This window comes from Bradysia coprophila, unplaced genomic scaffold (assembly GCF_014529535.1).
Source record: "Bradysia coprophila strain Holo2 unplaced genomic scaffold, BU_Bcop_v1 contig_232, whole genome shotgun sequence".
NCBI lineage: Eukaryota > Metazoa > Arthropoda > Insecta > Diptera > Sciaridae > Bradysia > Bradysia coprophila.
The window spans coordinates 12,701,201-12,718,490 of NW_023503493.1; the positions used below are offsets into that span (position 1 = coordinate 12,701,201).

General features: G+C 35.3%; 1 protein-coding gene and 1 long non-coding RNA gene across 2 annotated transcripts; both read left to right on the plus strand.

Moving 5' to 3' along the window:
• Positions 1-5,141: 5,141 nt before the first annotated feature.
• Positions 5,142-14,302, plus strand: LOC119076764. The gene is made up of 3 exons (XR_005087690.1): positions 5,142-5,280; positions 11,316-11,323; positions 14,292-14,302. It is a non-coding gene; the product is annotated as an uncharacterized LOC119076764 (long non-coding RNA).
• LOC119076745 (glucose dehydrogenase [FAD, quinone]-like) lies at positions 5,803-8,767 on the plus strand. The gene is made up of 4 exons (XM_037183690.1): positions 5,803-6,011; positions 6,090-6,223; positions 6,287-7,743; positions 7,802-8,767. The coding sequence occupies exons 1-4, from the start codon at positions 5,843-5,845 to the stop codon at positions 7,896-7,898; spliced, it is 1,857 nt and encodes a 618-aa protein (XP_037039585.1). The 5' UTR covers positions 5,803-5,842; the 3' UTR covers positions 7,899-8,767.
• Positions 14,303-17,290: the final 2,988 nt, after the last annotated feature.

The window sequence follows — 17,290 nt, forward strand, 5'->3', positions numbered from 1 at the left end:
GGCAAGAGCTTGAGAAGTTGCGATTTTGTTGATCTGAGGCGAGGACCTTGACTCGGAACAAAAATGAAAAGTCACGTTTAGATATAATTCTTGACTTCGCCTTCGCCTCGTATCAATAATATTCACATGTAATCTCGACTTTCCATTTTTATTCCGAGTTGAAAACCAAGGACTGTAATAAAACCTGCATTTGTTAATCTCAAAGGAGGAATAAGTTTGCTTCCAGAGCCGACGGCAAGTGATAAAATCGCCACAGAAGATAAACCAATCTTGCAGAAATGTAAGATATTTTACATGATTTTGAGTTACCTAAGACCGAAAGAGGCTTACTAGAACACTAGGAAAAACAAGAGAATTGGCCTAGGAGCTCCTAGCAAATAAAATTAAAAAAACACTTCGAGCTTCGAGCTCCCTTGTCTTGTAATAGTCATTGACATAACTAGGTCCCACCTGTGGCGTATGTTTTAAACTCATGCGAAACTTCACACTCCTTATTTTTTGTTGGATTTATTCGATTTACAAAAATTAGTTTAGCAACAGCAGCCAGATCGTTAGACCCAAGGTAAATATAGTGAGAAGGTAATGCCATTCAGACGCGCGGTGTAGCACATAAGTTCGATGCCACTGACATCTTAGATGGTTGACTTGTGTTTTCGCAAAATATTTTTGCTATCTCACAACAGATGGCTCGAGTTTCTATTCCATTTTTTGTTTTTAACGAGGGGAGGAGATGGCGTTTATATCGAAGTTTCGTGCCACCTCACATCTGATTTAGTTATATATTACCTTCTCACTATATTTAACTTGGTTAGACCAACATAATCTAGGAATCCATTATCCACCAAACAATGTTGTAGATAATCTGTTGAGATTTACTCAAGTTATCGTGTTAACAAAAAGTGGAAAAGACTCTTTTTGAGAACAACGCCCAGTTGAACTGGTTGAACCGATACCACCCATTTCCGAACTTGACCTGAGGCTTTCAATGCTTCTTCGAATTAAAAAAAATGTTTGACGGCATACAAGGCAGCTCTCAGAGAGCTGCCTTGGCTCATATAAAATAGGATATCGATACATTTGAACAAGTTATAAAAATTGAAATGTTGAGTTTTCCTGTGAATTTTGTTGATCCGAGGCGAAGCCGAGTGAATTTTCAATTTTACATCGACTTTTTTTTTAGGATTTTACATGTCGAATGTTCATGAAATTCTGAAAAAGAACGATTTTCAACCTGCAATCATGTCTGCAATTCCAAATTGCTTTTAAAAACAACAAAACCCTTCAAAGGTGTACAAGTGTATTTGCAATCGAATGAGTATAACATAAAAATCGAACCCTTAAACGATATTATGTTCTTAACGAAGAATAACACCAAAGACATTTTATAACAAAAAAAATACCAATTTTTCAAATCGAAATGGTTTGACTGTAAAACTAAGTATCATTAATAATAAAAATGAAGAGAAAAAAATGATTGTGGTTGTTATAATCTTCCTTCTTGGAATCGGTATCAATAAATTTGTTCAAAAAAAAAAAAAATATTTTTTTTATGTGACTAGATGTAGGAATGTATAAATTTTCTGGATTATGAATAATGATAGAATAATGTGCGCTTTTTTAATGTGAAATTAATAAATTATGGTAATTTTTGGTGCGGTTCTGTTGTGTTGAATGTAAATGCATGGGCGGAGTTTGCCTATTAAATTAATAAAATAAAAATGACCACGAGAATAAATAATATGCCTCGTAATATCTATATGTGCATAAGCATTCTATCAACTTTGAACGCTTGTTGCATTCTAGTGGTACATATATTTAGTATTTAGATGTAAACCATTACATGCAAACATGGTAAAAGGGTAACAGGGAATATACAAGATGAACCAGAAAGTCAACCAAATTCATCGCAAGAAGTGAAAGACTCAAACAAAATAGTGAAAGAAACTGAGTGGAGAGCTAAAGCTCGGAACAAGTCAGGCCTTTACTTGACTCTCACCTGAAAACAGCTGAACCTGTTTCCACCTGAATCTGATATGATCAAGTTTGACTTGACCTGAAATGACCTGTAAGGTTACCGGAAAATCTGTATGAGCATTTTAAGTAGCCGGAAACCTGATCCGCCGTGCTTTAAATGAACAACTGTCGTAATGAATGAAGAGCTCGTCTTCGGCTCGGATCCGTAACCTATAATATTTAGCCATGGGGAAGATAAAGTACTGCAAATGCTCAGCAGTAATCAAAATCAATTACCAATGTACCAATTATAGCAATTACAATTTTTTTTAGCTTTTATCTGCAGTGGTTTTTATTATGTAAAAAAAAAAAACGATTTCGACACATTGGTCAAACGAATTACCTTGTAGCCACATAATTTTTCAATAAAAATAACAAAACCTCAATGTCGTGAATTGAAATAATTGACTTTGTTTCCATTAAAACAAAACAATAGTCTACACAAATATATTTGTTCGATTTTTTATTGGAGTTATATTTGAGAGCTTGGAGTTGTTTTTTTGTATGTTTTATTACCATTGCCAGCTTTAGTTGTTTTTTCTCTCTCTATCGTTATTATGCTGCATGTACCATATTATGCTCATATAACAACAAACATTTATTACATTTCGATAATGTTGTATGTTCGAATTTGCAATTTATGTTTGGCGATCAAATGTTTTTCCTTATTTTTCTTCAGACAATTCCAGACGTACATAGAGAGTTTATGTTTCTTTATCTTGATACCATAAAACATTCCTTTTATCACAGTTTCAGATCAGCTGATTTTGTATTTTAAACGAGCTAAAAGACTATGGCATTTCATTGGTTTTTATTCGATAGCGGAACGACATAATTTAGATACACTTTGTTATGTACTTGAAAATTGAATTTTCACCTTTGACAGTAAAACATCGGTTCGTTTTACTTTTTCAGTCGGATTTTGCTTGAATTTTGAAGTGGCGCAAATAGTCAAAAGAGTAGAGAAGAGAAAATCTTCGTAAGCGGAACTCCATTTTAGAACACAATTAGATATTTATCAACAAGTCTGTTCCTTTTTTGCTTCACAACCAGAAGATAAGACTCAAAAGTTTACATCCGCTGGTTGAAATACTCAAGGCTGTAAACATTGGGGAGGTCACGCCCCAAAAGTTTACAGCCTTGGAAATACTATCTCAATTGAAAAGAATTTTTCGCCTATTACTTCTCTAACTTACTTACTTACTTAGGTTGGCACTACAACCTAACATTGGTTTTAGCCTCCACCAGCATTCTTCTCCAATTGGACTTATTCTGATCAGAGATGAGTCGGTTATCCGAAAAACCGAAAATTTCGGTTCGGTATGTACCGAACCGAAGGTTTCGGTTCGGTCTATACTGAACCGACATTTCGGTTCGGTCTATACTGAACCGACATTTCGGTTCGGTCTGTACCGAACCTAAACTTCGGTTCGGTCTGTACCGAATCGAAATTTTCGGTTCGGTATAGACCGAACCGAAACTTTTGTACGATTTAATAATACCAAATTCCTCAAAATCAACTCAATTCGATAAATAATATGGTTTTTATTGTATGTCAATTCAAGAATAATTGAATAGAGTTGCTTTTGAGGAATTTGGTATTATTAAATCGTGCAAAAGTTTCGGTTCGGTCTATACCGAACCGAAAATTTCGGTTCGGTACAGACCGAACCGAAGTTTAGGTTCGGTACAGACCGAACCGAAATGTCGGTTCGGTATAGACCGAACCGAAACCTTCGGTTCGGTACATACCGAACCGAAATTTTCGGTTTTTCGGATAACCGACTCATCTCTGATTCTGATTGCTTTCAGGTCAATTGCATATTTCCATCTCGTTGTTGGTTGTCCTGCATTGCTGTTATCACTAATTTTTGTGCAGCTTCTGGAGTACACGTTCAACTATTCTTCTCACTGACCTTGAGACTTACCTCAGCATCTTCTCTTGAATGTTCTTAAAATTGCCTTTGACGATGACAAAATTTGTCCGTTGAGTCTAAGTCGTTCTAAGTGTGACAATGTCATTTTAGCCAAATCGATACGTTTTTGGGATACCCAAGTTCTATCTTTGCAGTCCACGGCTTTCTTCGAAGCATACTGCTATTGATGACAATCAATCAATCCTTACAGATGAGACTTAACCTTTTGATGCATCACACCTGTTTCGGATCTTAAAATCTCCTAATACAAAATTGATTTCATGCAGCTCGATTATATGGAATGTGAGGACAAAGAAAATACGAATGCGAAAATTATGATTGCAGAAAGAGTGTCAAATATATCAAACCAGAGCACCTCAGATTGTAACCGCTGGCGTTTTGTGATACACATTGTGTATTCGACGGCTGAGCATGACACTTAATACACGTGTGTCTATAATTTATCACCGAGCTGCAGGCAACGTAAATAAATGCAAACCAAAAATCTGACTCATTCCGAAATTCGTAGCTTTACAAGCTAGACTATCGGACAAGGTTAATAGCATTAAGGTAGACAGTGAAACAATGGCTTTATTTGACCTGGTTGTTAAATAAAAACAATTAATTGATATTATACCATAATGTGGCGAAACGTTACACTTATTTACCTTTACAGGCGAGGTGTTTGATATTAAAAGAAGATAAAAGGAAATGGCGAAGAATATTCGAATAGTACATTCCGGTCTTGCTGCGACATTTTTGTTGAGGCGTGTGGGAAGGTCCCACACGCCCCAACAGAAAATGCGAAAAACCGAGACAGTAGTGACTCATTTTGTGTCCGCAAAACAACAAAACGGCTTGCTGCTGATAAGCAACAATGGAAAGAATTAGCATGTAATAGTATGGAAAATGGGGGACATCAAGGGTTGCTTTCTGTCAGCTCGAAACAAGCTTGAAACAAAAATAATTTCATTCCATAAAGCACGATGTGAACATCCCATTACTGCTTTGTTTTGACAGTTGTTGTTTTGATGAGTGAGAATTTTCTCGTTCGATCAAAAGACAAGTATTACATTCCACACGTCAAAATAACAATCCTATATTCTATCAAGACAGGTGTACTAGCACAGTATATTTTGAACTGTACATTGCCGTCCACCCAAGCATTGGACGAAGTTTATTATCTTCTTTCGAGTAACAAGCGAGAAAGCTAGTTAAGATTTTCCCCTGTTTCTCCTGAATCAGGCCAGTTTCCATGATTCTGGATAAATAGAGTAGGGCAATTTTTGTTAAGAATAGAAGCCACTCCATGGGTGGAATTTGTATCATATACAGATACAAATTTAGGTTTGTTTTGTTGAAGAATTTTTTTTTTAAACTGTTGTGGTACTTTTCGGCGAGTCAATAATGAGGCACTTTCTGGACGCTGATAAGAAAAGTGATTTCAACAATTTCACGTTTTGATTTATGAGTAAAAAAACCTTTAAATGGTATAAGTGACGAACGTACTTGCATGTTTTTAATAGTAATATCGCATTCTGCACCTGAACGCAAAGATATAATATCTTTAAAAAAAAATTGTCACCAATGAGGGATGATTCGGCCTCCATTAATTTCAATTTTGTGCAGTTTCCTCAACACAATAAACACGGGGCGGTTCAAGTATAAGATGGAGACGTCAAAAATTTGCTGTATTTTCTACATTTTTTATAGTATAGAACTTGCGTCACGACGATTTACTACCGAGGCGTCATGATTTCCGCAATATGAAATGACTTTCCATATCACCTGTCTACATATGTTCATGCTTAAAAAATAAAAATTTCTAACTGTTGTCGACTACTATAAATGCAACATTCGTTCCTATTTGCTCGATAAGTCGGAATATCATTTTTTTAAATCGACTTAAAGGAATGCATTACTGTAACCAGACCATGGAAACACCTTATTGTGCGTCCCAAAGCGTAGGGCCGGCAAATCAGCTTTTCGCGACATTGTTTCAGGCTTTGCTGACTGCACAATGTTCAATCTCACCACCAGAAATGTGGCCAGATGGTTATGGCAAAGTTGCGGTCGGAAAAGGTGAGCGGCCAATATGTGGATAGACAAATCCAATGAACAAATCTGACTTCATTCCTGACAAAATTGTCTCCTTTTAAGAGAAATTGGAATATGATTTCATTGTGACTGGAGCTGGATCGGCTGGTGCAACCGTGGCGAGTCGTTTAAGCGAAATTAGCCAATGGAAAATTCTATTGCTTGAAGCTGGTGATAATCCTCCGGTGGAGTCAGAAGTAAAGTTCTGTTTGAAAGCGTGTCCTTATCACTTCTCTAATTCAATATCTACCTTGGAACAGATCGTTGCCCTTTTCGGTTCAATGATGCGTTCAAAATATGATTGGAACTTCAAAACTAACGCGAAAACTGCTTGCAAAGGTTTGGTTGGAGGCTGTTTTTGGCCTCGCGGTAAAATGCTTGGGGGTTCTTCGAGTATGAACTTAATGCAGTACGTTCGTGGATTTGATCGTGACTTTAATCGATGGCGTTCGGATGGAAACAGTGGCTGGAGCTACGAAGATGTCTTGCCGTTTTTCAAAAAATCCGAATCGAATCAGTGGAAACCGTTCGTTGAATATAGAAACGGAAGGTATCACGGTAAGTCGGGGCCGATGAAAGTGAGCTTTTACGGGGGTGAGAGTGCCTTTGGAAAAATATTTTATGAGGCTGGCATGGAGCGTGGAATACCGTTCATTCAAGATATCAATGCTGAAGAACATTATGGATTTTTGAATGTTCAGGGAACTGTGTTCGATGGTCGTCGCCAGAGCACTGCAAAGGCATTTTTGATTCCTGCCAAGAACCGTACCAACTTGCATATCATCAAAAATGCGTTTGCCAAAAAGATACTAATCAGCAAGAGAAACCGAGCCTATGGCGTACAATTCGATTTGAATGGGAAAACTTATGTGGCGTCCGCTCGTAAAGAAGTGATTTTATCAGCGGGAACGATTATGAGTCCTGTTTTATTGATGCAATCAGGTGTGGGTCCAAGGCAACATATGCTACAAAATAAACTTGATCTTAAGGTGGATCTGCCAGTTGGTTCGAATTTTCTGGATCACGTGTACTCAATGCTATTTTTCGAATTTAATCCCACGCCCACGTCACCCACAATGAATTTGGATAACATTTACAATTTTGCCATTCACAACAACGGTCCTCTGTCCACAGCAGGAATTCAACAACTTCTCTCGTTTGTAAACACCACAGATTCTTCAAGCTATCCAGACATCCAAACCGAATACCTTTGGCACACCCAAGACTCATCGTCTCTTCCTAATTATATAAAGCAGCGACAATTTCGGAAAGAAGTGAGTGAAACATTGATGGCAAAAACGAAAAATCATAACATTGGAGTGATTCTCGTGGTCTTACTGCAACCGAAATCGACTGGAGAAATTCTTTTGAATGGTACGTCGCCCTACAATCCACCGATTATTGATCCAAATTACTTCCACGAGTCCGAAGACATGAAAACAATGATTCGAGGCCTACGACAACAGATTTCCTTTGTAGACACAGAATCCTATCGCAAGAACGGCGGCAAATTGATTAGATTCCCATTGAACGAGTGCGATAAATTCGTTTATCAGTCCGACGAATATTTCGAGTGTTACGTTCAGTATTTTGCCGCAACACTGTATCACCCAGTGGGGACATGCAAAATGGGACGAAAATCGGATCCGAGTGCTGTGGTTGATTCAGAATTAAAAGTTCATAATGTGAGGGGACTCAGAACCATAGATGCTTCAATGTAAGGACAAAGCAAGTCTCTGGGAAAATCAAAATTTTCAGTTTTTTCTATTCTTCAGAATGCCGTACATAACATCCGGGAATACGAATGCGCCGACCATTATGATTGCGGAAAAGGGTGCAGATTATATCAAGCGTGAGCACCTGCAACATTAATTATATCTCTGGCGTATACACTACCACTATATAGGGCACTAGTCTCCAGATATGTATAGTCGAACACATATTGTTCTTTCATTGATTGACTCTTTTTTGAATGAAAGAACAATAGGTATCCCACTTGTGGTTCATGTTCGGAGACTGCACTCTACATAGCATTGCTCCTAGCATGACCATAGCTGAAATGACAGTATGCTCTATGTTTCTTTTGTAATATTAAGCGATAGGCTCGTATCACTAAAGTGCCTCCGAATTTGACGCTTGTTAATGCTAGTAGTAGTGCTGTCCTATTGAAAATTGTGAAAAATTACTTCAAGTCACGGACTTTCGGCTTCATTGAGATACGTTTTTAAACGAAAAACCTTACAAATGAATTTTGTTAAACTTTTTCTTTCTCGTTTTGGTAAATTAGCACAAAAATATGTGCACTAACAGCCGTACGATACAAACATTTTCCACACAAATCAAAAACAAAAAAAAACTTTACGAAAAGGTTCCGAAATTAATTCACTGCACGTACAATTGCACACCACATTGATTTTCGATTCAGGTCGGCTATATTAAAAAGCAAACGACTTACGAAGACTTAATTAGGAAATTCGAATCGCATTTTAAGTTAATTGTTTCAATTTTTGTAAAAATACCAAATTAACGCCACACAGAGGTTGATAAACGTCTTAATTAGGCTTGTAAATTGAATTTGATTTAGATTAAAAAAAGAAAATGTGTCGGTGATGTGTGTTTCATGTTGAAATTATATAAGTTGTTTGCATTTTATTACATTTGGGACATCGAAAGTGTAGTTTATAGACTGATTAGAATTTATATTGACTTTTTTCTGTTATTTAGTATTCCGAAGCAGTCGCACTGTTCATTTCTCACACTGGTCATTCCTCTTTTTATGTCGCTAAGTTTTAGCAACATTTTCGTGTACTGTTGGTATGAAAATGTGTGAGTTAATTTGTGTACGCTGTACGCTCCAAAGCCATACAGGGAGGCCACTCGTAATTGTCTTATCGGTTGTTATCAGAGACTATTTTTGGGAAAACATTTCTTAAATTTTCCAACATTTTCCTAGAATTTCCAAAAAAAAAATATTTGGTGCATGGGAACCGTTAGAAGTTCGCCGAAATTATCCATTTTTTACCCATACTTTCAACTGCTCATAACTCAGTGTGGATGAATTTTAAACCCAACAAGACCAAATCTGCCCCGAAAGTACATGCAAATACCTTTCTAATGACACCCCACACGACCTTTCCTACGTTTCGTGGCCTACGAGAAATTTCCATAAGAAGAGTGCATGTTTTAGGTTTTTGGTCACCTCTCACTAGCCACACAAGCTTGGACGAATTTTTTTGAAAGTGATTTTGGTTTCTAGAGACCAATACCTATCTAGGCACATATCGAAAAATCCACTAGAAAATGTATCCGGCACGCTGTTTTTCAAAAGAATCCCTCATTAAGAAAGTCATTTTTTTATTAGAATGAACATCGATAGATTAAGATTAGCTCGTTTAGTATGATAGTCTTCCACCAAAATGATCTGGATTCAATTCCAGTGTCAGATAATTCCACATGGAATTGTTCTAGTGATTGATAAAATCCTAAAGTTCACTAAAGCATCATAATTTGGGTATTTGCAGTGCTTTTGGTGGCTGCAACGAGGTACACACTGAATGACTCGTTCTACATAACCCAAATACGTTGAATTTGTGTTCATATATCCAGCCTACATTTAGGCGAGATATCTATTAGAACCTAACTTCCATCAAAAAGTTTTTGCATACTCCGAGGCGTGGTTCGGAAGTCACGTTAAGCAAGCCAGTGGTCTTTACTGTACTGGTCATTGGCCGTAAAAATCTGTTAGTGAGGTCTCTAAACAAATCAAATTAAAGTGTGTTTATTACGTAAGTGGAAGCACGGGTTTTCAGAGGCATAATGTATCACTGCAGTTGTGCCAAACACTTGCCATGATTATTGCATAACTAGGGCCTATTATTAAGAATTTTATTTACTGAAATTACTGCAAATTACCGAAATTTACTAAAATAATTTCGACCATTTTTAGTGCAGGGGATATCGGTAATATTCAGGTTCACCCATACAAACAAAACTTCTCATCGGGCGTATAACTATTTCACCCAAGTAAACAAGTATCAATGCGTTTTGTATGAGTATATAGTGGACCAGCTAAAAAGCAGATGACGCAAATTCATGTCTAAATTTCACTGCCGGCCACTGTAATTAAATTTTCCAATAATCGGTTCTGTATACTGTGGTGCAGAGTTATTGCTGCTCATTTTATTGAACTGACACAACATAATTCAACATAATCGACCACTCTCTCCCCAACACCAACGTTTTATAAACGTTGGACTCTAATATCCAACGTTCAGTCGGTTTAGTTTCCTATCCGCTCGACAAAATTTATGATCAGACATGAAACAATTTTTCATACAACCTAACCAACCCAGCGTAATGGTCATAAAGAGATTTATATGTTTATTACACTTGTTTTATCCAGCAAACAAATTATAAAAATTTAAATTCTTTAGAAAAACAATATTTTTTGTTGATAAGTTAGTTCATCTTCTTCTTATTAAAAATGCCAATGAATTTATTTAAACAACAGCACCAACAACAAAAAATTATATTTCTTTTATTTATGGTCTCCGTTTCTTCATATATTAATATAAGAAGACCAACAAGAAGAAAAAAAAGCCCCAACAACAAACAACAAAATGTTTTATTATTGTTTTGATTGATCGCCACACACACTAAGCCAATGTAAAGCGCAGCTAAAATCGATACACTTTGCTGTTGGACGAAAAATCTAGGGACACCCGCGACGATAGGTCAGGCCATTTGACAGGAATATAGTGAAGTGAATTAATTTTTTTTTACGATATGAACCGATTGTATTGCCTAATAAATAAATCATGAGCAAAAGATTATGAATAAAATCAAGTTCCTTTATTGGTGCATACACCAAAAATTCCATTTATGATAAAAGGAGAGGAGAGTACATTATGTCGTCCAGTTTTTTTTTGTTCCTTCAACTTTTTTTCTTCTGATTTTTGGAAATTTTTGTTAAATTTTATTATGAAATATGTTTATTCGTTTAAAGATTGACGGAGCTAACAAAAAAGAGGCGCCTTTATTGTTGTCACTGATATGTTAAACTGATGTTCATTTAGACTCATTGAAATCAATTTTGATAATTGGAATAAAGAAGTTGAATGATGAATTGTTCATAAGTTATGTTTGTTGTTGCGTTTCTTCGTTGGATAGGACTTTAACATAAAGATCCAATTTGAAGACACTTCGCAGTTCTTTGTACTCAGACCAGTACAAAAGTTCTGATCAGGTTGGAAGAGACTCACAGAAAAGTGAATTTCGTCATTTTGTCAGATTTAGGAGTGTTGATACTTTTGTGAATCACATATTTCGTGCAGCTAGTGAACACCTAGATTATTGTGTCACAAGCATATCCAACAAAAACATGTACAACGTACGGATGACAGAAAATTTAAGCTTAGTACTTCATTTGTTAAACAAAATTATGTGGATTACGAAAGCAAACCACAACCCCTTTCAAACATTATGGAGTTCATTTTTCTGCGAGTTTGGTACTATTGTTTAGAAGACGATTCATCGAGCCGCCATTATATTGTTAAGTCAGTCAATATTTACTTCATTAGCTTCAACATACTTTTTTTTTATATATTTTACGACGATGTCCATTGGATTGATCAATATGCACAGAGAGAAATCCTGGATTAGATTTAAATCTTTTTCGGATTACATATAGGACCAAATTTATTTTTGGATTGAAATCTAATTTTTCGAAAGATTACTTGCATTTAATCTTTCGAAAATAATCTGTCAATGGATTAGATCGAAATCTTCTAAGAGATTACAATTTTTTTTTATTTTGAAATTAAAAATTTGTTTTCAACATTTATTTGAATATTGAATCAGATTTACTTGTTTTATTTATTCTGAAATTGGGAATTTTATTTGTTTAGTTGAAATTAAATGTTTTTTTTTTACTTACTTTGATCAGGATTTGAACTCTTTCACCTCGGTACCTCCGTATCTCCAGTCCTGTACTTTACCATTGAGCTATTGGGTTCTTAATCTTAGCAAGATTAATTTCGAACCGTTGTTACGGAGATTTTAATCTTTCAAAGATTAAAAAATAATCTTCTGAACGAAACCTTTGTACCAACTGAGGTAACCATCATAGTAAACGAGTTCAAATCCTAATCGAAGGCAACATTTTTTTTTCTTCATTTTTTTAATTATTCAATAAATGATTATTATATTTCATAAATCTGGATAATAAACGATAAGGAAGTTGAGCCTGGCAAAAGTATTGAAAAGTAGGAAAATATTATAATAAAACGATACAATTGATAAATATACAATTGATTAAGAAGTATAACGGACCAATTTGCATGGAAGAATTTATTTAATTTTTCAACGATTCAACTCAAAAATCAATATTCCTAAAGAAAAGCAAAAAAAAAGTCTCAAACATTTCTGTGCTGTGGTTTTTAGTTTTACTTTGAATCGCTAACATATGACAAAAAATTACACATTTACCATCTACTAGATTCTAATCATAAACTCTAGGTACCATAACAACGTTCTTTGAAAAAAAAAATTCGTGGCAAAAATTTCTATATTTAACTTCACTTCTCACTGCTACTATCAATTTTAGCCATTTTAATCCAAAACGTAATCTATTGAAAGATTTAATTTTTGTAATCTTTGAAAAAAGATTGAAATGAAATCTTTAGAGAAATTTAAAATGTTCGTAATCTTTCCAAAGATTAAACATTTAATCCGACTTTTTTCTCAGTGTGCTGTGTATTGTGTAATTTAAGCAACTTATGCTAAATGTTAAACTCATGTTAAATAAATATTTCTCTCTCAGACAACCAATAAAGACAGAGCTCATCCGTGTCGGTAACAGATAAACCACGCCATAACGTTTCATTTGCTTTAAGACTAAGTCGGGCATTATTTTCGAAAGAAATGGGGTCAGCATCGAAAAAGTGTCTTGAAAAAGTCACAAACCTCATTGTTATTTACACTTGCCATTTCTAAACCAATTTTCTATTTTGTAATATGAGAAATCGTTAAAAAGCCACACTCCTGTACGTCTGATTTTAAAGTCGGTCAACCAGGAGCCATTTTTTCATTGATAAAGGGTTACATGGATAATGGTTATGATTTAGGATACCTATTCATCACCACTTCTCATTTTCTTATTAATATTTTTTTTACATTACTAGCGATAAAGTGATGAAAAGTAGAGTTTCCGAGGCGTAGCCGAGGTCAATGAACACACAAAAACGAGATTTTTAATTTTTATCCCGAGTTATGTAATGGATTTTACATGCTGAGAGCGTCGAAAGTAGTTCTTGAAACATGTAAAATATTTGTGTAACTGAAGTAGGGTCAACCTATTTGAAAGAGGGTGTCATACTAGCGCTACTACACCTCTCACGGTCTACAAACTGTGCAATGCCAATTTTTTCGATTTCTTCGATAAACGTCTCGACTTATGGCCGGCTTAAAAGATCACTAGAGTTGTCATTTCATAAAAATAAATGACGTAATCATAATCCGCTCTCCTCGTCTTCAGTATTCTAGAATCATAATGAATTTAGCTGGTTTTTTTTTTGTTCAACTCTAGGTTATGCAGAGGTCAGTTCCTTAGTATTATTAGATAGTGCAGTTGATAAGGATCAATGTTATGAAAACGTTTACACTCGTATAAACGGGGCTGCCCTTTTATAGAAACCCACTGATAATTTGACCTACTTTACAATGAGAAAAACTAAATTTTAGAAGGGTAGCCCAGCCTTTATACGAGTGTAAAAGTTTTCATAAAAGTGGTCCTTATCAACTACACTATCAGAATCAACACACTTCAAGCATAAGTTGTACTTCAACTTGGGCAGGTCAATAGAGTACTGTAACTGGACAGTTTTTCAACCAAATATTGGCACTGTAAAAAAATTTGGAAAAACTTTTCATACAAAATAGCATTCCATTTGACAGCTGTCATTAGCTGTCACTTTTAAAGTTTTCCATTTTCCGGAACATATTTTGTTATGAAACAAAATATTTACTCCAACAAAACAATGTCTGTGACCAAAATGTCATAATGGAAAGTATGCACAAATTTCTATTATAAAATGAATTGAATCTCACCCCTTATCGCAATGGCATTAAAAAACTGATCATAAAACAAACAATGAAAGTGAAAGACAAAATAAGAAGAAAGAAATATAAGGAAAAAAAAAATTAAATGAAAAATATTTTCCAATAACAACCCATTTCCTTGAAAATGTGTTTTGAGGCGTTCAACAGAAAATGACTTTGACACGTGCCAGCATCACGTCGGAATATGTATTTATATGTGAAACAGTCGCTGTATATGTTATACAACCAGAGCAAAAATAAAAAATTGTTTACTGGTATGGTGTACATTCTACTCTTCTGCATCTCCTCTTGTTATATTCAACAGAAAACCGCACACTTTTATTTTCCGAACTTTTCTTAAATTAGATATCTAAACACACTTCTCTGTTTATGATGCGAAGCGCAAAAATTACCGCCCCTAAAATACATTGTATCCGATTCATTGTTTATATTGTTTGATTAAATGTTAAATTCAGACGCATGTACGTACACTGCATATATATACGTCCTATCATAATATCGAAAAAAAATATAATTCAGATGGATGTTTTTGACTCGTTCAATTACGTTATGTTGTTATGATGTAACGTCAATTTAATTTAGTCGGTCAATGAAAATGTTAGAAAAAGTTACGGCAGACTAGACGTGCACACGTTTTCGATGAACTTCAAAGAATTTTGTTGGATGTGGGTGGATTTTCCGTTTGTGTAAGTTATTCGTCGGCAAGAAAAATTCGTTTTTAAGTTTTGTCTGCCTGAAACTACAATGATAGTGCCACTAGGACCAAAAAGGTGGGTTTTGAGCTCAAGTGGTGAATATATTAATTATATTCAGGCTTCAGGCTGACCAACAAATCACATTTCGAATGAAAGTTGTCACAACTGGGACGAAAATGTAGAAAGAAGCTGCGATTTTTTTTAGTTTTGGCTCTCCATCTGATGAAAGAATGTGACGTTGTTGGTCCACCAGAATATAAAATAAGTTTGCTATATAATAAGACCAAGCGATCGCCACAATTATTCATAAATGTTAACCTCTTAACAGCAACGACAAAAATAATCATTAGTGGCTAGACTAAGCCTAATCCGTCCTTTACTTCTATATACTCAGTGAAGAGTATAGCCTGAAGTGAATCATAGCGAGCTGGCATTTCTCATCTTCATTCCACAGCTGAAATACCTATCAAAATAATAAAATAAAATAAAAACATAAACAGGAACAAACAGAATTTAAGCACTCTTCCCTTATCAAGGACTCACGTCAAGTGAATGAGTTGAGAAAAACAGGCTCTTTCGACCTCAAGAACTAGTGGCGGTCCAAAAGCCAGAGTTGACTGACTATCTTCAGTTGTTTCCGCTAGGCTCTTACACAAGACAGCTATACAATTTCTTAGTGAACTAGTAGCTGAAAATTTACAAGAGCGTTGCCATCACTTGATGGAAATTCGGGAATGAAATGGGAAGGCTGCGCTGCAATGAAAACACCCAAACGCAGCAAAAACACAATTCCGGGTCCAAAATCCGTCCAAAAACTCATTCAACAACAACAAACTCGCGCTTCAGCAAAAACGATCACCTTAACTTAACATTCAATCTTCGGTCCATTCATTCTCGCCTCTTTTCAACATACATAAATTAGTTTTAAATTCTAAATTGAAGCAAGGAACAGGGAACACTTTGAAATTGAAACAGCTGCAGCGAACACTTTGAAAACTTTGAAATTTTCAAAACTCATCTTTCTCAAAGAGGATCCACAATTGACAAATTTGAGTTTGGATTATAATTGATTCATCTCTTAATTTTGTCATTGCTGTCCATAAAATATGACTAGTCGTTTCTAAATGGTTAACATCTAGGAATTATTGTGGTGAACTCATAGATCTGATTCATTTTTCAAAGTCAAAGACTCTTTCTGTAGAATTACATAACTAACCGATGCAAAAATACATCCTCCAAAGGCCTTTCTCGTTGAAAAATGACCCCCTAACAGTGTCTGTTATCAATGACGAACAACATAAATGAGAAACACTCGCCTATGTCGTCTTTCGAAGACGCGAAAATAGCCATTTTCTACCACTGAAACTTCGGAAGCCTTGGTTGTGAAAACCGTTGTTTTTACCTCGAGAAAAAAGTTGAAAATTACTTTTTCTCGGGTGAACTCGCTACGCTCTGGTCGCAAAAAACACCCTCAAAATGCAATTTCCAACTTTCCTTCTCTCGTTGAGCAACTAACTATTGCAACTATTTCTTTAAAATTGTTGGATCAAAAGAAGTTAGAGACCCGATAATTATACTAACGCTGGTATGCCTGTGGTTAATTGGAAATTATTATGAAACTGTTTGGAAGAAAGCTAAACCAATAATGAGAAAACCAATTCGTCTCCCTTTAAAAAAATCTGTTGAAGAGGAAAAGCACACTGAAGACGTATATAAAAGCGTATATGCACTGCACACCAGTGTGGTTATCTAATAAATAAAAGCACATTAAAAGCTACTCAACAAATATTAACCGACAAGTTGGCTAACAGAGGGAAAAAAACGAGCGAGAACAAAAATAAACTATTTTGAAGTATGCAAGGAAATGATGGGAAATGGAGGGTGGCATAAAAACATTCTTTGAAAATGACTCTGTTCCTGTTCCTGCCTTTTATATAAAGCTCTTTTCACTCGTTATCCGGTTATGTTTTTTTTACTTTGCTGGTATGTATACTTTTCGGTTATTGTTGTTATGTGGTGGAATATAATGTGAACACACTTCGTTGGTTATGATGTAAAGTTTTCTTTTTTTTTGCAGAATAATGTTCCTTGCTATATATATGCATGCACATACGTGGGACATAAGCATTCGAAAAATGTGACCATGTTTTACATAAAAAAATGAGTGAACGAGATTTTTATTTCTACTCGTTTGGAACTTGCGACATTTTGGGGTATTAGGTTTGTTGATGGATCTGATTTTTAAAACTCCTTAAAGTCGACACATAAAAAAATAAGAACGACAGTTGAAGGACTTTCGTTAACATTCTGTTGTTCAAACAGAACCAAAAAAAAAGTCCAATCCATTCTGTGCTATAAAATGTCGTTGCCAGGTGTGCTTTTGGAATTTGCACGATTCGTAAAAACATTACAGAAAAACTCAAAATGCATTTTATTGTGTTTTCGTATGTG